At 46.6% G+C, this 25,518-nt stretch overlaps 1 protein-coding gene and 1 long non-coding RNA gene across 12 annotated transcripts; one reads left to right on the top strand and one right to left on the bottom strand.

Moving 5' to 3' along the window:
- Positions 1–2,555: 2,555 nt before the first annotated feature.
- LOC134730385 (uncharacterized) lies at positions 2,556–11,348 on the bottom strand. The gene is made up of 2 exons (XR_010112157.1): positions 3,506–11,348; positions 2,556–3,150 (listed from the first exon to the last, which is right to left on the bottom strand). It is a non-coding gene; the product is annotated as an uncharacterized LOC134730385 (long non-coding RNA).
- A 1,601-nt stretch (positions 11,349–12,949) lies between these two features.
- HNRNPH1 (heterogeneous nuclear ribonucleoprotein H1) lies at positions 12,950–23,376 on the top strand. Of its 11 annotated transcripts, XM_055112900.2 has the most exons (15): positions 12,950–13,228; positions 13,343–13,909; positions 14,381–14,508; positions 16,149–16,304; positions 16,511–16,654; positions 18,140–18,278; positions 19,232–19,410; positions 19,495–19,566; positions 19,623–19,756; positions 19,908–20,043; positions 20,447–20,506; positions 20,599–20,688; positions 21,342–21,434; positions 21,963–22,012; positions 22,599–22,768. In XM_055112900.2, the coding sequence occupies exons 3-14, from the start codon at positions 14,412–14,414 to the stop codon at positions 22,010–22,012; spliced, it is 1,350 nt and encodes a 449-aa protein (XP_054968875.1). In that variant the 5' UTR covers positions 12,950–13,228; positions 13,343–13,909; positions 14,381–14,411; the 3' UTR covers positions 22,599–22,768. The 11 variants fall into 11 exon arrangements, with proteins under 11 accessions (XP_054968875.1, XP_057158376.1, XP_034817066.1 ...); XM_034961179.3 differs by lacking the exon at positions 12,950–13,228 and having other exon boundaries at positions 13,826–13,950; XM_034961175.3 differs by lacking the exons at positions 12,950–13,228; positions 21,963–22,012 and having other exon boundaries at positions 13,761–13,909; positions 22,599–23,376.
- The last annotated feature ends 2,142 nt before the right edge of the window (positions 23,377–25,518 follow it).

The raw sequence follows: 25,518 nt of genomic DNA, 5'->3' as shown, positions 1-25,518 counted from the left end.
AAGCCAGGCACGGTGGCTCAGGCCTGCAATATTAGCAGTTGGGGAGGCCGAGGCGGGCGCATTGCCTAAGCTCAGGAGTTTGAGACAAGCCTGGGCAACACAGTGAAACCCTGTCCCTACTAAAACACAAAAATTAGCCAGGCGTGGCAGCGGCATGCACCTGTATTCCCAGCTACTCGGGAGGCTGAGGCAGGAGAATTGCTTGAACTCGGCAGGTGGAGGTTGCAGTGAGCCGAGATCGGGCCACTGCACTCCATGCTTCAGCCTGGGTGACAGAGCAAGACTCCGTCTCTAAAATAAATAAATAAAATAAAATAAAACAAAATACTAAGCAGTTAAATCATCCAGGCCTGGGTTTTTCTTTTCGGAAAGTATGGATAACAAATTCAGTTTCCTTACTTGTGTTTCTTTTTTTTTTTTTGAGACGGAGTCTCGCTCTGTCTGTTGCCCAGGCTGGAGTGCAGTGGCCCGATCTTGGCTCACTGCAACCTCCGCCTGCTGGGTTCAAGCAATTCTCCTGCCTCAGCCTCCCGAGTAGCTGGGACTACAGGCGCATGCCGCTGCCACGCCTAGCTAATTTTTTGTATTTTTAGTAGAGACGGGGTTTCACCGTGTTAGCCAGGATGGTCTCGATCTCCTGACCTCGTGATGCGCCTGCCTCGGCCTCCCAAAGTGCTGGGATTACAGGCGTGAGCCACTGCGCCCGGCCACTTGTGTTTCTTTTCAAGAATGGACCCCATGGCAGACATCCATGAGTTTTCATGGTCAGAAATTGGTCTCATGCACACCCCAGCCAACCGAGGTGAGAGAAATGGCATTACAGTGATTGGCTTAGACACGTCAGGATATGTCCCTGAAGCAGGACAAGAGGCACCTTCTCCAAGGGTGGATCCCAAAGAAAGTCAGAGGTCTTGGCAAAGAATGGGGAAAAGGGATTATGCAGGCAACCCAGTGTCTGCTACAGAATGAGCAGGGGAGAAGAAAGCAACCTGAAAGGCTGAGTAATTACAAAAAAAGGCTAAATTAAATCCATAACAGAGCAAGTTTGCTCTGTTTCCACCTTCACTAGGAATGAGGGCTCAGAGCAGGGCATGCTGGGATGTAGAAAATAAAGTTACCATTTTTCTGTTTCAGCCATAGCATGTACATATTACCCTACTCTAGCCCACCCCCTTCTCTCACACACAGTGGTTGTTAAAATAAAAACTTGGCCAGGCGGGATGGTTCAGGCCTGTAATCCCAGCACTTTGGGAGGCCTAGGTGGGCGGATCACGAGGTCAAGAGTTCGAGACCAGCCTGACCAACATGGTGACACCCCATCTCTATTAAAAATACAAAAATTAGCTGAGTATGGTGGCACGCGCCTGTAATCCCAGCTACTCAAGAGGCTGAGGCAGAAGAATAGCTTGAACCCGTGAGGTGGAGTTTACAGTAAGCTGAGACTGTGCCATTGTACTCCAGCCTGGGCGACAAAGCGAGACTCCGTCTCTAAAATAAAATGAAATCAAATCAAATCTTGGGCTGGGAGGCCAAGATTATCTGTCCCGAAATTTGACAGATTATAATTATTTTTTAGAAGTGGAATCTTGCTGTGTCACGCAGGCTGGAGTCCAGTGGCACAATCACAGTTCACTGGAGCCTCCAACTCCTGGGCCCAAGCTATCCTCCCATCTCAACTTCCCAGCTGGCTGGGACCACAGGCAGGTGCCACCACACCCAAGTAATTATTTTTTAAGTATTTTTAAATTTTTTGTAGAGACGAAGACTCGTTTTGTTTTCTGGGTTTCTTTTTTTTTCTTCTTCTTCTTTTTTTGACAAGAGTTTCACTCTGTCGCCAGGCTGGAGTCAGTGGCACGATTTCGGCTCACTGCAACCTCCACCTCCCGGGTTCAGGCAATTCTCCTGCCTCAGCCTCCCGAGTAGCTGGGACTATAGGCGGGCGCCATCACACTAATTTTTGTATTTTTAGTAGAGACGGGGTTTCCCCATGTCGGCCAGGATGGTCTCGATCTCTTGACCACATGATCCACCCACCTGGGCCTCCCAAAGTGCTGGGATTACAGGCGTGAGCCACGGCGCCCGGCCCCCTGGGCTGGTCTTGAGGTCCTGGGCTCAAGTAAGCCTACCTCTGAGCCTTCCAAATTGTTGGGATTATAGGCGTGAGCCACTGCACGGTCTCAAATAATTATTTTAGGGTTGAGTTTTTACTGAATCTGGTGAGTTTGACTAATGTAAGACTTCCCTTTGGCCCTGGGCAAGTATAAAAGATAAATTGAGGCCGGGCGCGGTGGCTCATGCCTGCAATCCCAGCAGTTTGGGAGGCTGAGGTGGGCGATTCACCTGAGGTCAGGAGTTCGAGACCAGCCTGATCAACATGGAGAACCCCTGTCTCTACTAAAAATACAAAATTAGCCGGGCATGTGGTACATGCCTGTAATCCCAGCTACTCGGGAGGCTGAGGCAGGAGAATCGCTTGAACCCAGGAGGAAGAGGTCGCTGTGAGCCGAAAGTGCGCCATTGCACTCCAGCCTGGGCAACAAAAGAGAAACTCCGTCTCAAAAAAAAAAATTTTTTTTAATTAAAATTAAAAAAATAAAAATGAAAGATAAAGCGAAGTCCATGTGTCAGGAGCAAGCACAGGACAAAGTCACACAGAGCGGTGTGAGAGGGAGGCTGGGAGGGCAGCCACAGCTGTGCGGGGTGGTCTGGAGAGGACATGGGGCAGCCACAGCTGTGCGGGGTGGTCTGGAGAGGACATGGGGCAGCCACAGCTGTGCGGGGTGGTCTGGAGAGGACATGGGGCAGCCACAGCTGTGCGGGGTGGTCTGGAGAGGACATGGGGCAGCCACAGCTGTGCGGGGTGGTCTGGAGAGGACATGGGGCAGCCACAGCTGGGAGCGGGGGCAGGGGCTGGGGAGGAGAGGAGGAATGTGCAAGCTCAGCTGTGCAAGTTGGGGTCAATGGCTACATCAGAACCAGACCCCATTGCTGGTAGCTTCACCGTCTCGCTCTCATGGGGCCTCCCAGCTATCCCAAATCTCCGAGAAACAGGCTCAGAGACCTGCGGTCAGAGGTCCAGCGAGGGGGAGAGCGGAAGTGAGCTCCAGGCCACGTACAACTGCAGTCCCGGTTCCCCGCCATCAGCACAACCTGTGTGACAGCACAGGGTATCTGGGCAGAAGGAAAACTAGGGGAGCCTCATCCAGCGCTGGAGATGGAGAAGCTTTGGGCTTCTCGACGGCGAGGCACCCGGGGAACGGGGAGTCCTTTAGAACCTCAAAGTAGCCTCGGGCGGGAACAAGCGAAGCAATTCCAAGCTCTACCAGGTCACGGAGGGCGCGAAACCCGCCCCGCGCTCCGCCCGGCCGGCAGGGGGCGCGCGCTCCCCGAACTCCCGCGCACCGCGGAGAAGGCGGCCCTGGCGCCGGGAAGCAGTGGGAAAATCGCAAGGAAGCCGGCTAAGGACCTTTCATTTTCAGCCCTGCTCTTTAAATACTAGACATACCGTCTGGCGCATGTAGAAGCGTGTATTATTTTGATCCAGTGCACGTGCCGTCTGTGACTTGGCTTGGCTTCCCCTGAAAGCAGCGGCTGTGGGGAGTTGATTCGGAAGTGAAGGGCCCTGGGCGACCCGGCGAGTAGAGGCAACACCAACACTCCTCCTTAGCGAGGGGTCTCCCCGCCGCGGTGGCTGCCCGGCCCCAAGGACAGGAGGGATTTGTGCACTGACTCCTGAGCCCGTCCTCCAGCGCTGCTCTGAAGGGAGAGTCTGTGCAGTGGCACCTGCGCGAAGCTGGCCAAAGCCTGCCCAGACTGCTCACCTGTGCGGGATGGAACAAAAGGTGAGCCCAGGGGGCCTGATAAAATGACCTCAGTGGCCGCCTGTGGGAAGGGACCCTGAGGAAAGCACCACAGTGACTACCAAGCCTGGATGGTTTTACTGCTTACTTTGTTATTTTATTTTATTTATTTTAGAGACGGAGTCTTGCTCTATCACCCAGGCTGGAGTGTGGAGTGCAGTGGCCCGAACTCGGCTCACTGCAACCTCTGCCTCCCCGGTTCAAACAATTCTGCCTCAGTCTCCCGAGTAGCTGGGAATACAGGTGCACTCTGCCACGCCTGGCTAATTTTTGTGTTTTAGTAGGGACAGGGTTTCACCGTGTTGCCCAGGCTGGTCTCAAACTACTGAGCTTAGGCAATCTGCCCACCTCGGCCTCCCAAAGTGCTAATATTGCAGGCATGAGCCACTGCGCCTGGCTTTTTATTTTATTTTTTGGACAGGCAGGGCACGGTGGCTCACGCCTGTAATCCCAGCACTTTGGGAGGCCAAGGCAGGTGGATCACGAGGTCAGGAGATGGATACCATCCCGGCTGACATGGTGAAACCGCGTCTCTACTAAAAATACAAAAAAAAAAAAAAAAAAAAAAAAATTAGCCGGGCGTGGTGGCGGGCGCCTGTAGTCCCAGCTACTCGGGAGGCTGAGGCAGGAGAATGGCGTGAACCCGGGAGGCGGAGCTTGCAGTGAGCCGAGATCGCACCACTGCACTCCAGCCTGGGCGATAAAGTGAGACTGTCTCAAACAAACAAACAAAGAAACAAACAAAAAGGCCGGGCGTGGTGGCTCACACCTGTAATCCCAACACTTCGGGAGGCTGAGGCGGCGGATTACCTGATGTCTGGAGTTCAACACCAGCATGACCAACATGGTGAAACCCCATCTCTACTGAAAATACAAAAATTAACTGGGCATGGTGGCTCACGCCTGTAATCCCAGCACTTTGGGAGGCTGAGGCAGGTGGATCACGAGGTCAAGAGATTGAGATCATCCTGATCAACATGGTGAAACCCCATCTCTACTAAAAATACAAAAAATTAGCTGGGCGTGGTGGTGGGCGCCTGTATTCCCAGCTACTGGGGAGGCTGAGCCTGGAGAATCGCTTGAATACAGGAGCTGGAGGTTGCATTGAGCCGAGATCGCGCCACTGCACTCCAGCCTGGCGACAGAGCAGGACTCCGTCTCAAAAAAAAAAAAAAAAAAAAAAAAAAAAAAATTCGCCGGGCTTGGTGGGGCGGTAATCCCACCTACTCGGGAAGCTCAGCCTGGGCAACAAGAGCGAGACTCCGTCTCAAAAAAAAAAAAAAAAAAAAAAAAAAGATATTTGATTTGGCTTTAGACAGTGAGTGACCTGGCTGAAGCCTTGGGAGGTTCGCACCCGGAAAGTTCAAAACCGGCCGCCTGCGTTGTCCGCCTGAAGGAGGCGCGCAGCGTGAACCGGAGAGGGCGTGCTCGGGTCCCGCCTCAGGTGGCCGTCGGGCAGACGGCTGGACACTGTGGGGACGCCTTTGTTTCCGCCGCTCATGGTGTCTGAATCCACAATTCGTTTACGTGGTTGTGGAGCCGGACTCGGCGTCGGAAGGACGGTCTCCTTCAACACAACAGTGGGGCTCCAGCGAAGGCGGAGAGACGCGGGGATCCCAGCCGGAAGGGCGGACCGTGCTGCCTGGCCGTGGCGGGGGAGGGGGTGCTACCCCATACCCGGGCTCTAAGCGAGACGCCCTTTTCTTAAGTCTCCGCAGCTTGCAGTGTACCACCCGAGCAGGTCCCGGAGGCGGCCGATGCTGTTTATCACTCAGAAATTTAAAGTTTGTTTGTTTTGAGAGAGGGTCTCCCCACTTTGCCTAGGTTGGAGTTAAGGGGCGCGATCTCAGCTCACTGCATCCTCCACCTCCTGGGCTCAAGCGATCCTCCCACCTCAGCCTCCTGAGTAGCTGGAACTACAGGCATGTGCCACCAGGCCTGGCTAATATTTTTTAAAAAAATTTTTTTTTGAGGTCTTGCTCTTGTTGCCCAGGCTGGAGTACAGTGGCGCGATCTCGGCTCATCGCAATGTCCGCTTCTTGGGTTCAAACAATTCTCCTGCCTCAGCCTCCTGAGTAGCTGGGATTACAGGCCTACGCCACTGCACCTGGCTAATTTTTTGTATTTTTAATAGAGGCGGGGTTTCACCATGTTGGCCAGGCTGGTCTTGAACTCCCGACCTCAGGTAATTTGCCTGCCTCGGCCTCCCAAAGTGCTAGGATTACAGGTGTGAGCCACCGCGCCCAGCATGTTTTTAACTTTTTGTAGAGATGGGGCCTCAATATGTTGCCCAGGCTGGTCTTGAACTCTTGACCTCAGGTGATGTGCCTGCCTTGGCCTCCCAAAGTACTGAGATTATAGGCGTGAGCCACCACACGGAACCTAGATCATTTTTTCTCAACTTTTTTTTTCATGATCGCCATCTTAAAAATCCTTTCTAGATCTTTTTTCCTAGTTTCCCACCACATGATATTTTAATAACATAGATATACCGTAACGTATATCTTTTCATGTCCTGTGGCCCTTTGGAAGGCAACAAACCATTATGTTACCTAAGATTTATTTCCTTCCCCCTCACAGCCTCCCCATCCCACTACCCCCATGCATTCATACCAGAATTTATTCCATACTTCATTAGACATTAAATTGTTTTCTAAAGCTTCCCTATTTCATGCTGCCATGAACAATCTTGTAATTAAATCAGTGCAAAAGTAGGTATGGAATGTATGCTTTAATGAAATGTATGTTTTTTGATTTTTGTTTTTGTTTTTTTTTTGAGATTTTTTTTTTTTTTTTGAGATGTCGCCCAGGCTGGAGTGCAGTGGCATGATCTCGGCTCACTGCAAGCATTGCCTCCCGGGTTCACGCCATTCTCCTGCCTCAGCCTCCCTAGTAGCTGGGACTACAGGCGCCCGTCACCACACCCAGCTAATTTTTTGTACTTTTAGTAGAGACGGGGTTTCACCATGTTGACCAGGATGATCTCAATCTCTTGACCTTGTGATCCGCCCACCTCGGCCCTCCAAAGTGCTGGGATAACAGGCATGAGCCCCCGCGTCAGGCCGAAATGTATGCATTTATACTGCAAATAGCCCTGAGCGAGAGGGTGTACCAATTTACACTCCAAGCACAATGTACCTTGATGGCATCTCCCTGCATCCTTTCCAGCTCTCTTAATTACTCTTTTAAATGATCATTAATTTGAAAATTAGTTGCAAAGGCTTTGCGTTATTTTATTTAATTTGCATTTCTTTGGTTACCACTCAAAGGGACACTTCTCAAGCCTATGGATCATCTGCATATTTTCTTTTCTTTTTCTTTTATTTATTTATTTTTTTGAGACAGAATTTCACTGTTGTTGCCCAGGCTGGAGTGCAATGGCAATATTTCAGCTCACCACGACCGCCGCCTCCCACGTTCAAGCGATTCTCCTGCCTCAGCCTCCCAAGTAGCTGGGATTACAGGCATCTGCCAGCATGCCTGACAAATTTTTGAATTTTTAGTAGAGACAGGGTTTCTCTATGTTGGTCAGGCTGGTCTTGAACTCCCGACCTCAGGTAATCCACCCACCTTGGCCTCCCAAAGTGCTGGGATTACAGGCGTGAGCCCGGTCATCTGCATATTTTCTTTTGCAAATCTCAGGGCTCTTTTTGTTTTATTTTGAGACAGAGTCGTTCTGTCACCGAGGCTCGAGTGCAGTGGCGTGATCTAGTCTCACTGCAACCTCCGCCTCCCAGGTTCAAGTGATTCTCCTGCCTCAGCCTCCAAGTAGCTGAGATTACAGGCAAGTGCCACCGTGCCTGGCTAATTTTTGTATTTTTTTAGTAGAGACGGGGTTTCACCATGTTGGCCAGGCTGGTCTCCAACTCTTGATGTCAAGTGATCCACCTGCCTTGGCCTCCCAAAGTGCTGGGATTACAGGCGTAAACCACTGCGCCCAGTCTACTTCATATTATTAAGAAATCCATGAAAATATAATTGTAATGGCTATAACATGTCTTCACATAAAATAATTGGAGTATAACAGTTTCCATCAAATCTAAAATATCATCAATTTTAAGTCCCATCATTATTTTCTGTACTACTACGAACAAATTCTGGCCTGGCATGGTGGCTCATGCCTGTAATCCCAGCACTTTGGGAGGCCGAGGCAGTCAGATCACTTGAGTTCAGGAGTTCCAGACCGGCCTGGCCAACCTATCTCTACTAAAAATACAAAAATTAGCCTGGCGTGGTGGCATGTGCCTATAGTTCCAGCTACTTGTTGGGAGGCTGAGGCAGGAGGATCATCTGAGCCTGGGTGGGGGAGGTTGCAGTGAGCCAAGATCATGCCACTGCACTCCAGCCTGGGCGACATATCATTATTATTATTACTTTTTTTTTTTTTGAGATGGAGTCTCGCTCTGTCACCCAGGCTGGAGTGCAATGGCGCGATCTCGGCTCACTGCAAGCTCCGCCTCCCGGGTCTCAGCCTCCCGTGTAGCTGGGACTACAGGCGCCCGCCACCATGCCCGGCTAATTTTTTGTATTTTTAGTAGAGACGGGGTTTCACTGTGTTATCCAGGATGGTCTTGATCTGCTGACCTTGTGATCTGCCCACCTTGGCCTCCCAAAGTGCTGGGATTACAGGCATGAGCCACCACGCCCAGCCGGGTTATTTATGATTGCATTTATTTTCTTTTCTTTGAGGCACAGTCTCGCTCTGTCACCTAGGCTGGAGTGCAGTGGTGTGATCTTGGCTCACTGCAATCTCTGTCTCTGGGGTTCAAGCCATCCTCCCACCTCAGACTCCTGTGTAGCTGGGATTACAGACGTATGCCACCACACCCGGTTAATTTATCTTTTTTCCTACACTTGATCTTTGCCAAAAGGATTGAGATGTGATAATGTAGTAGAGACGGGGTTTCACCGTGTTGGCCAGGTTAGTCTGGAACTCTTGACTTCAAGTGATCAGCCCACCATGGCCTCCCAGAGAGCTAGGATTACAGGGTGAGCCACCACGCCCAGCTGATATCATTGGTTTTAAAACACATTCCTGGCCAGGTGCGGTGGCTCATGCGTGTAATCCCAGCAATTTGGGAGGCTGAGGTGGGTGGATCACCTGAGGTCAACATGGCGAAACCCGGTCTCTACTAAAAACACAAAAATTAGCTGGGTGTGGTGGCAGGCACCTGTAATCCCAGCTACTCTGGAGGCTGAGGTAGGAGAATCGCTTGAATCTGGGAGGTGGAGGTTGCAGTAAGCCAAGATCATGCCATTGCATTCCAGCCTGGGTGACAGAGCAAGACTCCATCTAAAATAAATAAATAAATACAAATTTTTAAAAAAGCAGAAGAAAATAAATAAAACACATTCCTATCTTATTGAGGCTAAGCTGTACAAAATGTGTCTTACAAATGATACCAAAGATAACAAATATGTGCTCAATCTCTGGATGGGAAAGGGCTTTCTAAACTTAAAGACAAACCTCAAAGGAACATATCCATGGCTTTGACATCAAGAAATTTAAAACTTCTATATGTCCGAATATTAAAAAGCAATCATAGGCCGGGTGCAGTGGCTCACACCTGTAATCACAGCACTTTGGGAGGCTCAGGTGGATGGATCACTTGAGGTTCGGAGTTCCAGACCAACCTGGCCAACATGGTGAAACCCCATCTCTACTAAAAATACAAAAATTAGCCGGGTGTGATGGTACATGCCTGTAATCACAGCTATTTGGTATTTTTTTCCTTTTTTTTTTTGGCAATGGAATCTCCCTCTGTTGCCCAGGCTGGAGTACAGTGGCAGGATCTCTGCTCACTGCAACCTCCACATCCTGGGTTCAAGTGATTCTCCTGCCTCAGCCTCCCAAGTAGCTGGGATTACAGGCGCCCACCACCATGCCCGGCTAATTTTTGTATTTTTGGTAGAGACAGGGTTTCACCATGTTGGCCAACATGTCTGAAACTCCTGACATCAAGTGATCCACCCACCTCAGCCTCCCAAAGTGCTGGGATTACAAGTGTGAGCCATTGCACCTGGCATATCCCAGCAGTTTGGGAGCTTGAGGCACAAGAATTGCTTGAACCCGGGAGGTGGAGGTTGCAGTGAGCCGAGATCACATACCTGCACTCCAACCTGAGTGACGAAGTGAGACCCTGTCTTAAAAAAAAAAAGGCAATCATAAATCAGGGCCGAGCATCATGGCTCACATGTAGAATAATCCCAGGGCTTTGAGAGGCCAAGGTGGGAGAATTGCTTGACGCCAGGAATTCAAGACTAGCCTGGGCAACATAGTGAGACCCCCATCACTACAAAAAAAAAAAAATTAGTCGGGCCTGGTTGAAAGTGCCTTTAGTCCCAGCTACTCAGGAGGCTGAGCTTGGAGGATGGCTTGAGCCCAGGAGTTCAAGGCTGCAGTGAGTTATGATTGTGTCACTGCACGGAACAAGACATTGTCTGTAAAACAAACAAAAAATACCACCACAAAACCACAAAAATAATTAAAAGGTAAGCAAACTGAGAAGAATGTCTGGGGCAACTATCCTAAGGGCTAACAGCCTTAATAAAGAGCTCTGTAAACTGTAAGAATTATACCAAGACATTGGCCGGGCGCGGTGGCTCACACCTATAATCCCAGCACTTTGGGAGCCCGAGGTGGGCGGATCATGAGGTCAGGAGATCGAGACCATCCTGGCTAACACGGTGAAACCCCGTCTCTAGTAAAAATACAAAAAAATTAGCCGGGCGTGGTGGCGGGCGCCTGTAGTCCCAGCTACTCTACTTGGGAGGCTGAGGCAGGAGAATGGTGTGAACCCGGGAGGCGGAGCTTGCAGTGAGCGGAGATCGCGCCATTGTACTCCAGCCTGGGCGACAGAGCGAGACTCCGTCTCAAAAAAAAAAAAAAGAAGTATACCAAGACATAAAGACCACTGAGGCAAGATGATGAATTTTTTTTTTTTTTTTTTTTTAAAGACAGAGTCCTGCTCTGTTGCCCAGGCAGGAGTGCAGTGGTGCAATCTCTGCTCACTGCAACCTCCACCTCCCAGGTTCAAGCGATTCTCCTGCCTCAGCCTCCTGAGTAGCTGGGATTACAGGCACGCGACACCATGCCCGGCTACTTTTTGTATTTTTAGTAGAGACGGGGTTTCACCATGTTGGTCAGGCTGGTCTCTAACTCCTGACCTCTCGATCCACCTGCCTCGGCCTCCCAAAGTGCTGGGATTACAGGCATGAGCCCCACGTGTGGGCTGATGATTAACTTTTTATTTAAAAAAAACCTTTGGCCGAGCATGGTGGCTCATGCTTGTAATCTCAGTACTTTGGGAGGCCGAGGCAGGCAGATCACTTGAGGTCAGGAGTTCCAGACCAGCCTGGCCAACATGGCAAAACCCCATCTCAACTAAAACTTAAAAAAAAAGTAGCCAGGTGTGGTGGCACACACCTGTAATCCCTCTACTTGGGAGGCTAAGGCATGAGAATTGCTTGAACCTGGGAGGCAGAGGTTGCAGTGAGCCAAGATTGCACCACTGTACTCCAGCCTGGGTGACAGAGTTAGACTGTCTCAAAAACAAAACCAAACAAAAAAACCTTTCATTGCCAGCCATGGTGGCTCACACCTGTAATCCCAGCACTTTCTCTGCGAGGCTGAGGTGGAATGATTCCTTGAGCCCAAGAATTCAAGACCAGCCTGGGCAACAAAATGAGACCCCACTGCTACAAAAATAAATAAATAAATAAATAAATAAATAAATAAATAAATAAATAATCTGAGCAAGGTGGCACATGCCTGTGGTCCTACCTACTCAGGAGGCTGAGGCAGGAGGATTGTTTGAGCCCAGAAGGTAGAGGCTGTGGTGAGCCATGTTTGCACCACTGCATTCCAGCCTGGGTGACTGGCCGTGTCTCAAACAAACAAATAAAAAATAAAAATTTAAAAACCTTGTTTTAATATAAGTTGGACAATTTATATATGAGAATTGGCTATAAGTGTATGAAATGTATTCTACCTTACTACTATTCTTTTTTTTTTTTTTTTGAGACGGAGTTTTGCTCTTATTGCCCAGGCTGGAGTGCAATGGCGTGATCTCAGCTGACTGCAACTGCTGCCTCCTGGGTTTAAGTGATTCTCCTGCCTCAGTCTTGCCAAGTGGTTGGGATTACAGGCATGCATCACCATGCCTGGCTAATTTTTTTTTTTTTTTTTTTTTTGAGAGGGAGTCTTTGTAGCCCAGGCTGGAGGGCAGTGGTGTAATCTCAGCTCACTGCTTCCTCTGCCTCCTGGGTTCAGGCGATTCTCCTGCCTCAGCCTCCAGAGTAGCTGGGATTACAGGCGTGTGCCACCATGCCCAGATAATTTTTGTATCTTTAGTAGAGATAGGGTTTCACCATGTTGGCCAAGCTGGTCTCAAACTCCTGATCTCAAGTGATCTGCCTGCCTCGGCCTTCCAAAGTGCTGGTATTACACGAGTGAGCCACCGCACCTGGCCGGACTCTCTTCTTGATTACCTCAGCCAAAGTGCCTTCTGAAATGGTACCACAGGTGTGTGCTTCTAGTTCCGTTTGTAGTAGAGGGCCTGGTATGTACCGTCATTCACCCTGCCTGCTCCATCTGCATCCCCCTCACATCCAGCAAGAATTTTCCTTTACACAGGGTTTACGGCTCCCCTGCTGATCACCTGCCAAAGCCTTCTCTCGGAGATAACACCCTTGCCAAGGCCTAAGTGGCCTTTGAAGATCAGGCCCTGCTTAGCTCTGGGCTCCTGTCTTTCTTTTGATGTCCTCTCTACTTTTTCTCAAACCTGTCAAAACTGGATTCGGACTCTGTGGCACTGGGGTTGGAAACATGCTTTGTCCGCATCTTCCCAGGGTGGCACTCAGGCTTGCACTAGCTAAGGTAGCCCTGCGGCAGGGTCCAGCACTACCTTATTGTTAATTTGTGTATTGTCTGTGTCCACTAGAGCTGGGGTGAGGAAGGCAGCCAAATCAGACATGGGGAGGCCTGGGAGGCTACGGCATCTTAGGTTTTGGGCAGTGCTGCTAGAAACCACGAACATTAGTCATCTCGCAGCATGTGTGCACATGGGGTGACCCGGGGGCTTCCTCGAATGCAGCGTCTACGCCTGGTGAATGGACGCACTCTTACCAATTCTCCTCTGGGAGATGCAGCGGTGACCTACCGAGCGCAGAGGCCGGCGCGCACCCGTGGAGCCCGCGCTCGAGATCCCTCCTCGTGCCAGGGCCCCAGGGCATTCAAGGCCTGCCGACCGTTAGGCGGGTCAAGGGGTACACAGGGTGCCAATTCGTTAGGCAAAAGCTGGGTACAGGCGCGAGCCACAGGCACGGAAACCTCGCGCCGACCGGGGCCCTAGGCCCGACGACGGCAGGTAAGGGGAAGTGGAGGCACACAGGGCTGGGACGTGCCCCAGGCACCATCCGGGTGGCTTCGGGCGCGGGACGTCCGCAGCCCCGCAGCTCCCAGGACGTTCGACCATCTGCAGCTGACCAGCTTCGGCCGGTTTGGGGATAAAGGGAAGACAGGCGGCGCGGGGAGTGGGAACGCCTGAAGGCCGCGCCCCTCCTTTCAGGTCGGCCAAGAGCGCGCCGGTAAGAGCCTGGGGGCAAGGGGTAGAAAGACGCCCACCTCATCACAACCCAGAGCTCGGGACTCCTATACAGTCCCATAGGGAACAGGCGGCCGCCATTCCCCTCCCCCACGCTGGCGGGTAAGGCTAGAGAACGGTTTCAAGGAAGACGCATGCGCATGAAATAATTATAAACCGCTAAGACTCCCAAGTTCAATATTCGCGGGAAGGCGCAGGCGCAACAAAAAGCCCGGCGGGTTTATGGGTGGGGGTGCTGAGCCCAAAACCCAAGCGTGTAATAATCCGCCGGCGGGAGGTGGGCTGGTTCTTGAAATTACGCATGCGCCAGAGCTCTTTGTGACGCAACGGGGCGGTGCGGGCAGCTGGCTGCGCGTGCGCAGAACTCGCACAAAGGGCCTTATTTAGGTTGCGCAGGCGCCCGCTGGCCATTTCGTCTTAGCCGCGCAGAAGTCGCGTGTCTAGGTGAGTCGCGGTGGGTCCTCGCTTGCAGTTCAGCGACCACGGTGGGTACCGTTTTTGCGAGGATTGTTTGTCCCCATACCTCTGGGAGGGCCACGGGGACCTTGGCGAGCTGCGGGCTGCCGTCGAGAGCCGCGAGTGGTTCGCTGGATCTCGGCACCGCCGCTGAGGCCTGCAGGCCGCGCCGACTCTATTGTGTGAGAAGTCGGAGGAGGCGGAGCGGAAGCGGCCGCCGCCATTTCCTTTCCTCTACGCTGGCTCTCGGCCCGGGCCCCCACGGTTCGGGGCGCCGACAGCTGTTGCTCAGGACAGCTTTGGGGGTCCGGTCGCCGGACGAGGAGGTGTTGGAGTCGCCGGGGTGGGTGCATCCGCCCGGTTTTTGCTCCGTGGCGGGGCGGTGCGGGCCCGGGGGCGCCTCGGAGGCGAAGGACGGCTTAATTGGCGCTCTCAGGTCTGGCCCTCCCCGCCTTGCAGTTTGTTTCGACGCCGGACCGCGTAAGAGACGATGATGTTGGGCACGGAAGGTGGAGAGGGATTCGTGGTGAAGGTCCGGGGCTTGCCCTGGTCTTGCTCGGCCGATGAAGTGCAGAGGTTTTTTTCTGGTGAGTTAGAACTAGGACGCGGGAGTTCGAGTTCGAGTTCGAGGCCGGGGCGGGCGGCCGGGCTGGCGGGCGGCCGGGCTGGGGCGGGGCGGGGCGGGCCGGGCCGGGTCGGGTGGGACCCGGGGCGCCCCCTGGCGAGGCGCGGGCGACTACACTCACCGCTGTGCTGCTCGCGCCGGCGGCCCGCTGTTACGCAATGGAAATTTCGAAAGCCCCGCCCGTCCTCCTGGCCCTTGGGGGAGTGCGGCAGGTTTGGCATGACTTTGTTTTCTTTACCTATCTTTGAACACCAGCTTTTCTTTTATGGGTGTCTTTTTTTCTTTTCCTTTTGAGTTGGAGTCTCTGTCACCCAAGCTGGAGTGCAGTGGCGCGTTCTCGGCTTACTGCAACCTCCGCCTCCTGGGTTCAAGCGATTCTTCTGCCTCAGTCTCCCGAGTGTCTGGGACTAGAGGCGCGCACCGCCACGCCCGGCTAATTTTTGTATTTTTAGTAGAGACGGGGTTTCACTATGTTGGCCAGGCTGGTCTCGAACATCTGACCTCAAGTGATCCGCCCACCTCGGTTTCCCAAAATGCTGGGATTACAGGCGTGAGCCACCGCGCCTGGCCCGGGTGTCTTTTTTCGAAAGGATAAATTGGCATAGGTGGGATTTCCTCCTCAATCTTAAGAAAATGGCCGAGTGATTAGACAAATAATAGTAATGTTTTGCAATATCTTGAAGTGTAACCTCTTGTTTCCAGTTTTGGTGTTTTCTTAAAAAGGAGCATTCTTCGGAAAGTTAAAATGTCACGTCTTAATTTCAGTTTTCCTAATCAAGATTTGATAATTGAAGAGTGTTTTTTTATCTAGTTCTTAATCTGGCTCACTATACAGTTGAAGACACTGAAGCCCAGGGAAGTTTTTTTGCAGTACATAGGTTTCCTGAATATTTTCTATCAGAATGTCCTTGTTCCCATTATTAGACTGGGAAAAAGAAATTAGACTGATTAAAATTCTATTTGGATGAAATTAACAGCTTTTGGCAAGACGTTTGTAGTATTGACTTACTATCTGAATTTAGCGTTGGTAACGGAAAGCGACCTGTAAAACAAGAACCAAGTACGCTGGAAGCCGCCTTGCAGGGGGGCAACACTGGGTTTGGCTTCAGCTGTGCAACTTGGAGCATTTTAGCTTGGTAACACTGATCCCCTTTCAGGTGAGTATTGGGCTTGTAATTTGTATTTGAATGAGAAACCGTAATGTGGCTGCTGGTAAGGTAAAACGGATAAATGCCCCAGACCAAAACAGCTCGCAACGAAGTATGTTTGCCGTAAAGTCACAAAGTCCAGGCTTGATAATCTTCTGAGAAATTGATAAAAGATGTGTGATGTAGACATGAGTAGCAAGGACTAAAGAGAGAAATTCATTCTGAAACTGCTTTGAATATTGTATGTTGTTGATGGGTTGGAAATATATCACCTTAGGAATGAGTTTTTTTTTTTTTAATTGGAGTTTTAGGAGTTGGTAATATCGTGGTCAGTATATATAGGCTTCACAAGTTATGTAATTTGTAGTGGGGAGATGGAATAGACATTTCATCTGTGTCACCCAGAGGTGCTTTTAGGTTTTAAATTCTGTATTAACGGTTGTTTTCTTTCCAGACTGCAAAATTCAAAATGGGGCTCAAGGTATTCGTTTCATCTACACCAGAGAAGGCAGACCAAGTGGCGAGGCTTTTGTTGAACTTGAATCAGAAGATGAAGTCAAATTGGCCCTGAAAAAAGACAGAGAAACTATGGGACACAGATATGTTGAAGGTTTGATTTACATTGCCCTAGTTACAGTAAATAAAGCATTAAACAATAGAAGTCTCACCCCTTCTGAATTTTAGGTATTTGACTGCATGGAAATGGTCATCTAAGGGAGTTTGTGGCAGCTCTTCCTAGCTTATCTAAAGACCCAGGAAGTCTGAACTTTGTTATCTAATTTTCCAAAAGTGACTAATTCTAAGCACCTCTTACAGTATTCAAGTCAAACAACGTTGAAATGGATTGGGTGTTGAAGCATACTGGTCCAAATAGTCCTGACACGGCCAATGATGGCTTTGTACGGCTTAGAGGACTTCCCTTTGGATGTAGCAAGGAAGAAATTGTTCAGTTCTTCTCAGGTATGTAGTCATGTTTGTTGCTGAGCAGTGAGTTTTGGCTAGCTTATGGCAAGGTGATTTAATAGAGGTTAAAGTTGAGTAGCTTAGGTATTTCAGTAGGTTGTAAATTGCCAATGAATTAATGTTTTCTTCCTAGAGACCTTCAAATAATTTAAGCCCATCTTAAAGGTGGAAATGAAGTACTTCCAAAATGTTAACTTTGCCTATATTTAGTATTATAGTTCAGAGTAGATCTTTCATTGAGGATTGCCCTCAACAGCTTAACTACTTTCCTCACATTGGTGTCCAGCTAAGTACCTCAAGTTAAAGGTAAGATCCCTTTACCAGCAGATCAGTGCAATGAATTAGGTTGTTGTAAATTATGGCAAGTGTCTATGTTGCAAGAGACACATATTTGGGTCATGTGACCAGAAGCATCTAATGGTCTAATTCTCTTTAATGCAAAAGTCGGTTTATGAAAGACTTGGTTTAACCTGTGTGGTATAAACTTACTGAAAATCAGATGTAGTGAGAGTAGTTTGAATGCTTGTAGTCTCAGTATCTGAAATAAGTGTTTTGAAATTGTTCCTGGGCCTAAAGTATTTGAATGTTTTTATGCTGAAGAGCTGATAAGATTGCATGTTTAACAATGTTAGATAAGATATCGTATATTTTAAGTATTAATATTTATGATGTGATACACTGGAAGCAAGAAATCCTTTCATGGTTTAGTGTAGTATGTTAAAAATTGATATATGTATCGAGTCCTAATGTCAGAATTTTTAAAATCAAGTCTGTTTTGTTTTGACACTAAATTGGTGAGAACTGAATGCTATCTGTCAACGTTAAATATGAACATAATTTCATATCTTCTAGGAAAGTGCTTTAAGTCCTTTTTGTAAGCTTGGGAATGTATCCACGGAAAGGATTTTTCATAGACGGAATTTCCAGAAGTGAATCATAACTACTGTTAGAGCATAAGCATGCATGATTGTGCTGTGTAGATCAGTTTTGTTGAAAGTTTAGATTGTTGTGTTTGTCAATTATAATTTAATGTTTCAGTTTTTATATGAAATGTTGTAAATGTATACCTTTTTAAAAACTTGAAGTTCCAATAACTTAAAGCATTGAAATATAAAATGAGGTAAAAGGTGTTTTGAATTTAGTAAAACTGTTATTTAATGCTTAAAACTTAATTGAATTGTATAATTCTCAACATTAAGTTGCATAGATATGTGTTCTTAAGTTGTTGAATTCTTAATGCATCCTGTGTTCAGCAAGTTTTTTTTAATATATACTGTACCATGGGTGTGTTAAGAATAGTTATACTTTATAATAATGGAACTTCATATTATTGCAATGCATATTTAAAGAGTACTTGTTGAAAGCATACCATTCACCTAAAGTTAAAAATTCTGGTTTATTTAAAGCTATAAGAAGAATCATTTCTGGGCTTGTGATGTTAATATTGCCCCCCTACTGGGGTTATTTGTCCTTGGGTTGAAGGGTTGGAAATCGTGCCAAATGGGATAACATTGCCGGTGGACTTCCAGGGGAGGAGTACGGGGGAGGCCTTCGTGCAGTTTGCTTCACAGGAAATAGCTGAAAAGGCTCTAAAGAAACACAAGGAAAGAATAGGGCACAGGTGGGGATGGATGGTTGGTTGGATATGTCACTTTTCTTATGGTAAACAATTAAATCCATATTCTCTCTGCTTAAAAGAAGAAATTAATGTTTTGTAGTCCTAGGTAATTGATGTTTTGCCATGATTTCCAAACTTTCCTTGTGTCAGTCCCATGTTACACGCAAACTAAATTTTAGGTTTAAAATTTGTCCCTAGTTAATTGGTCTGCTTGACAATTTTGTGAGTCTTATTAACCCCAATCAATAGAGTTGAGAGACTATGGCTTTAAAAAATTAATGCAAACCTGGCTTTAGCTGTAATAACACCCACCTAGAATAAATTAATATTACCATAAGAAAATGTGATACTTTCTGATCTTGTTTTTAAAGTTGAAATGCAACAAACTTTTTCTTGCTGTATATAAATATTCTGCATAGTATTAATAAGCATAGCTTTCAAGAAATTGTCACAAAAGGTTTTATTCTCTTTGCTTGTGACTATTTTTCATTGAAGCATGCGCTTACCTATGCTGATTCTTACTAAAAGCATAGGCTGGGGTATTTATTGGCGAAAGGAAATGTGTAGTGTGGGCTGGACTGTTGGTGGAGGCTGGCTTTTTAGCCCACTTGCTATACATGCTGCCAATGGATTTAAGACTTGAAATGTTGAAAGTTGAGTGGAATTATTTCCCTCCTAAAACATTTATTTACAGTACTCCTCTCTACCCCTAAGGTTGGGCTCTGCCTCAGAGGAGTGAGTTTTTTTTTTTTTTTTTCTATAAAGTTTACATTGTCTTACTATTTATTGAGTGAATTTCTGGTCATTGCCTATGCAAATATAAGAAATCTGGCTTTAAATATTAGTCAGTTTCATGGCTATGACTAGATTGTTTTCTTGTATAACTAAATACCTGTATAAAATGAACTAATGTTTTCTCTCCCCTCCCTACCCCTTCCCTATGAACGATGCTTTAGGTATATTGAAATCTTTAAGAGCAGTAGAGCTGAAGTTAGAACTCACTATGATCCACCACGAAAGCTTATGGCCATGCAGCGGCCAGGTCCTTATGACAGACCTGGGGCTGGTAGAGGGTATAACAGCATTGGCAGAGGAGCTGGCTTTGAGAGGATGAGGCGTGGTGCTTATGGTGGAGGTACGTGAGGATTCGTAAGGTTCGGCAAGTCGTCTGTTCATTTGTCTAGGTGTTTTATTTGATTGATTGTACTTTGTCTTTCAGGCTATGGAGGCTATGATGATTACAATGGCTATAATGATGGCTATGGATTTGGGTCAGATAGATTTGGAAGAGGTAAGGTAAGAATTGAATTTCTCAGTTGAAGGATGCTTACACTCTTGTCCATCTAGACCTCAATTACTGTTTTTCAGGAATGTCTGATCACAGATACGGGGATGGTGGCTCTACTTTCCAGAGCACAACAGGACACTGTGTACACATGCGGGGATTACCTTACAGAGCTACTGAGAATGACATTTATAATGTAAGTGTGAGATGAACCCACAAGTCAATATTTCAGTATGGCAGTAAAAGTCAGCCTTATTCTATAAATGTGAGCACTATGTTAGAAATTTTAGGTTTTTTTTGTAACATTAGAAAGTTGATTTAATTCTTTGAAATGCCTTGTGTTGTAGTTTTTTTCACCGCTCAACCCTGTGAGAGTACACATTGAAATTGGTCCTGATGGCAGAGTAACTGGTGAAGCAGATGTCGAGTTCGCAACTCATGAAGATGCTGTGGCAGCTATGTCAAAAGACAAAGCAAATATGCGTAAGTGTGATCGAGCATTTGTGGGCTCTTAACAGGTGATTGTGTGACTAACATTTACAATAGAGAAATGGAAAAATAAGGATATATGAGAAGTTTCCTCTCCAGTAATAGATTAATTCTTGGGGGATGCGGGGGCAGTGTGTTGAAGGTTTGGGTTTTAAAAATTAGTATAACGGATCTGTGATATGCACATCTTGAAGTGTATATCCTTAATTGACAATACAGATGAATATGTAAAGGCTAGATTTTGGAGTTAAAGTAGATCACCTAAGAGAAGTAGCTAGAATTTCTTTGCCAAAGTATTTGAAGTTCACAGATCTGCTTGTTTAAAAACTTTATAAAAGTGCTTATCCTGTTTTGTTTCACCAACAAACATTTTCAAACTTTTTTTTTCTCATTTCAGAACACAGATATGTAGAACTCTTCTTGAATTCTACAGCAGGAGCAAGCGGTGGTGCTTACGGTAGCCAAATGCTAGGAGGCATGGGTTTGTGTAAATATCACTTTAGTGTCTTTTTTTTAAGCTAACCTTGTATGCCTTTTCTCTCATTTCAGAACACAGATATGTAGAACTCTTCTTGAATTCTACAGCAGGAGCAAGCGGTGGTGCTTATGGTAGCCAAATGATGGGAGGCATGGGCTTGTGTAAATATCGTTAGTTTTTTTAAAAACCAAAACGTTTATATTTGTATAAGTCAATTATAAGTTAAGTTAATCTATTTATTTAATAAGTTTAGCATAAGAAACTTAGGCAAAGCAGTTTCTTGATATTTGAGTTTTGTATCTGGCTTACTTAAATCCTTGTGAGTTATGAAGTTCCTTAGGATAGATAATTCAAATTAGATTTAAGTACTCTTGGGGGAGGGGACTACGGAGTGAAACTACTTAAATTTTCTAAGTATAAAGTTTAAATCTAAAATAGCAAAACAGGATTAAGATAAATGTGGGCATAATTAGGTGTATTGACATGCCTTTGATGTATCAAACTGAGGGGGAACCCACTAAATCCAGTCAAGCAGTTTCATAAGATCTTCACAAAATGCCTCTACTTACGGAATCATGTTGATTTTAGTCCTGCTGATGTGTGTGCCGTTAGCACTTTGGTTTATCAGTATTTGACTGGCTCAAATGATGGATAGAAGGGTGGCCTGGTTATAGACAGTAGGCAGAAGGAGGCAGAGGGTTACAGTAATGTAAGATCAAGACTGGAAAATGATAGCTATAGAATTACAAGCCCGGTACCACCAGGTACCACATCACATAAGAAAAAAGGTTCTAACGTTTTCTTAACTTAACAGCAAACCAGTCCAGCTACGGGGGCCCAGCCAGCCAGCAGCTGAGTGGGGGTTACGGAGGTGGCTACGGTGGCCAGAGCAGCATGAGTGGATACGGTAAAGCCTGTTTGTTACTGTACTTTAAGTTATGGTAAAGCCTGTTCATTACTGTACTTAGAGTAAGTTACGGTAAAGCCTGTTTGTTACTGTACTTAGAGTAAGTCGCAGGCAGGTGCCTTTAGTTGGGAAGATGCAGGCTCCTTTCGGTGAAATTGGGTTATGAAATGTATGCTTTCAATCCAAATGTAACTTTTTACTAGCTAATTTTCAGAAACAATCATTGGGAGGGGGAAGTGTTCTTTGAATTAAGAACTAGTCATTGCAGCTTTGGAATACTGTCAAGCCAGAAAATATCTGCCTCCATGTATTAAAACATTAAATAAAGTTGTTCACTTTTTTGTCTTTTGGTTAGCATTAAGTCAGTTTTAGACAGAGGGAGAATTTGAAATAGTAGAATGGTGGTTGGGTTCAGGATCGTATTTATTAGTCAGTTAACCTAGGATTGGTTTTATTTATTTTTTTTCAATTGGTCTAAAGAATGGTGATTTTGGTATTATAGTCTTACCCTACAAAATCCTTTTGCAGACCAAGTTTTACAGGAAAACTCCAGTGATTTTCAATCAAACATTGCATAGGTAAATATTTTCTCAAAAAATATAAATTCCCAATAGCAAATACTGATATGTTGTAATAATACTTTCTATAGCAGTCAATGGCTCTGACTTAACTCCATGGAGGCTGCCATTTGGGCACAGTGAGTTGCCTTTAGTCCAGCTTGGTTGTCTCACTTCCTGCCCACCATGAATAGGAAAAGCAAGAGACTTCTCCTGTGCTCCCTTTTCTCAAATGCCATTCGAGGGACACATTGTGAATGTTTATGTTAAATTTTTTTAAAAAGTGCCTTGTTTAGCTTTAAAAATACGAAGTAATTTTGCAATTTTTGAAAAACACTAGTTTTCCTTTAAACTTAACTTTTCATGTTGATCCTGAAGAATCCGTTAAAATGGTAGCACAAGAGTCTGGCAAGTTGGTACTGCAGAGAAAAGGGGTTAATTGAGGCTTGTTTGGAGTCGGGATTCCCCTTTCCCAAACATGCGTCTCGCCACTTGGACAGCAGCCATTTGTACTCGTATACTTTTTAAACTTTTTCTTGGAATACTATATTTTATTTGACTGGTAGTCTGATATTACTCCTAACTTGTCAAATTGATCTCTTTGCAGGTAACCAAGGAGCAGTGAACAGCAGCTACTACAGTAGTGGAAGCCGTGCATCTATGGGCGTGAACGGAATGGGAGGGATGTCTAGCATGTCCAGTATGAGTGGTGGATGGGGAATGTAATTGATCGATCCTTAGCACTGACTCTTGGTCAACCTTTTTTTTTTTTTTTTTTTTTTAAGAAAAAAACTTCAGTTTAACAGTTTCTGCAATACAAGCTTGTGATTTATGCTTACTCTAAGTGGAAATCAGGATTGTTATGAAGACTTAAGGCCCAGTATTTTTGAATACAATACTCATGTAACAGTGAAGCTGAGTAAACTATAACTGTTAAACTTAAGTTCCAGCTTTTCTCAAGTTAGTTATAGGATGTACTTAAGCAGTAAGCGTATTTAGGTAAAAGCAGTTGAATTATGTTAAATGTTGCCCTTTGCCACGTTACATTGAACACTGTTTTGGATGCATGTTGAAAGACATGCTTTTATTTTTTTGTAAAACAATATAGGAGCTGTGTCTACTATTAAAAGTGAAACATTTTGGCATGTTTGTTAATTCTAGTTTGATTTAATAATCTGTAAGGCACGTAAGTTTAAGCTTTTTTTTTTTTTTTTTAAGTTAATGGGAAAAATTTGAGACGCAATACCAATACTTAGGATTTTGGTCTTGGTGTTTGTATGAAATTCTGAGGCCTTGATTTAAATCTTTCATTGTATTGTGATTTCCTTTTAGGTATATTGCGCTAAGTGAAACTTGTCAAATAAATCCTCCTTTTAAAAACTGCACTCTGTCTTGTCTGCTTCAGTGTCATGTGGACTGAGTCTTGGTGCTCTGTGCCCACCTGGGGCCTAGGGCCACATCTCTGGCTTGGCAGTTGAGGCTGTTGTGTAGATGTCTTCAGTCTTCCCTCCAGTGCAACTGAAGGTAAACTCGTCTTCGGGGCCCTGGTGGAAGGGCTGTATGTCATTTGGCTGCACAGGACCTGATCTGAACTGCCTGTAACTCATTAAGCACTTGCACAAAACAAAGGGGGAGGCGCCAGTGCCCTCACTGCATGCCTGCATGTCTTTGAGGCCTTCATGCTTGGCTGGGAAGGTGCCGGAGGCAAGGGAGGTGTGATGACTATGTGGGTTTCTTCTAGCTCATAAGCTCATAGGTTTTTTTTTTTTTTTTTTTGAGGCAGAGTTATATTCTGTTGTCTCAGGCTGGATTGCAGTGGCGTGATCTCAGCTCACCTGCAACCTCCACCTCACGGGCTTCTCCTGCCTCAGCCTCCCAAGTAGTTGGGGTTACAGGCGCCCACCACCACTCCAGGCTAATTTTTTTGTATTTTTAGTAGACACGGGGTTTCACGATGTTGGCCAGGCTGGTCTCCAACTCCTGACCTCATGAGATCTGCCCACCTCGGCCTCCGAAAGTGCTGGGATTATAGGCTGGAGCCATTGCCCAGCCTTCACAGATGGTTTTCAAATGGAAGTTTTGAACTTCTGTATTTTTGGGTCATTCCTAAAAATCAATTCCACTTGGAAGCAAAATTCCATGTAAATCTCCTAAGGTAGAACGACAGGTAGAGATTGAGAGCTAACATGACAAGTTTAAATGAACTCTTAAATATATCCCGTTTTGGTAGTTCGAAGCTCCAACATGATGATAGCAAGTATTCAAGCTGCTTCCAAGTGGTGTACCTGAGCGAGTTAGAAACGCCACAGTTGGAGACGAGTTCAGGAGTCCTTTATTAGCCGGCGACCGAGAGACGGCTACCGCATGAAAGTATCTCGGCCTCGAAGAAGGAGCTAGATTTTCTTTTATACTTTGGTTTGGAGAGGGGAGGGGGATTCTAGCTGCAGCCATCTTACGGAAGAAAGACAAAAACGTTAAAGACAAATGGTTACAGGAAAACAGTTCCAGGTGCAGCAGCTTCAAATTCATCACAAAGTGACAGGTGAGGGGGCTCTGGGTGTTATCTACCGGACAAACATGGGGGCTTGATGGTACCATCTCTGAGTAGATTGCTGGGAACTGGACATCGCTTGCCTCAGCACCTTATCAGTTAGCTGCACTCTTTGATACTTTGAGAGCTTGCACAAGTTAAAGTCCTTGAGGAAAGGGGGGTGGGTAAGGAGCCCTTGATGTCTTGTAAATAAACGAGCCAAATGGAGTTGGCCTGGTTTTCTCAGCGAAGGGAGAGTCTTCATATTAAAAACAAGGTTAGGCATGTAAGGGAGAGTCTATTTGTGTTAATACAAGGTTGGGTATCACAAAAGCAGTCCTGAAAAGCACGCTCCCGGGGTTCCTTCGCAGATGCTCAGGGGTGCTGCAGTGTGGGAACTGCCGCTACTACTTTCATCCCATTAGATTCAAGTCCCTGATAATGAAATTAGAATGTAGTGTCTGAACTAGGCTGTCACATAGGCTTGTGCCCTTTAAAGCGAAGTGTGGATAAGCTTTCTCTTTTCTGCGATTACACGAGCTTTTCTTGAGTTTGTTGTTGGGGTAGGGCTAGGTAGGGTGGACAGAGTGGCTCAGTATCGGTCATTTCTAACCATCTGCCCACAGGAGCAGTGCATGCAGGAGACATGGAGGGGAGGGCTTTGCAGATCTACCTTGCTTGCCCTACCAGGACTGGACACTAGCAGAGGGAAGGGTCTGGAATGTGTATTGTTGGTTTTGTCTTTGGCAGGTCTAGAGAACAGCAGTTGTCGGGGGAGGCAGTGTTGAGAGTTGTTAAGCTGTGTTCTAAGCTTGGTTACTGCCCTTGAGATCTTGCGTTAATAGTTTGGTACTGAGGCCCAGTATTGAGAAAGATTGAAGGTCCCTTCTCTGGGTTCTTTAGTTAACTGTGGTACATTTAAGGATAAAGCTTGCCCTGTTAGAGAAGGGAGTAGAACTAGAAACTTGGAGTAAGGTTAAACTAAATCCAGAGCCAT

Source organism: Pan paniscus, chromosome 4, assembly GCF_029289425.2.
Source record: "Pan paniscus chromosome 4, NHGRI_mPanPan1-v2.0_pri, whole genome shotgun sequence".
Lineage (NCBI taxonomy): Eukaryota > Metazoa > Chordata > Mammalia > Primates > Hominidae > Pan > Pan paniscus.
Note: the sequence above shows the minus strand (reverse complement) of the source record. Positions and strands in the feature narration are given on the sequence as shown.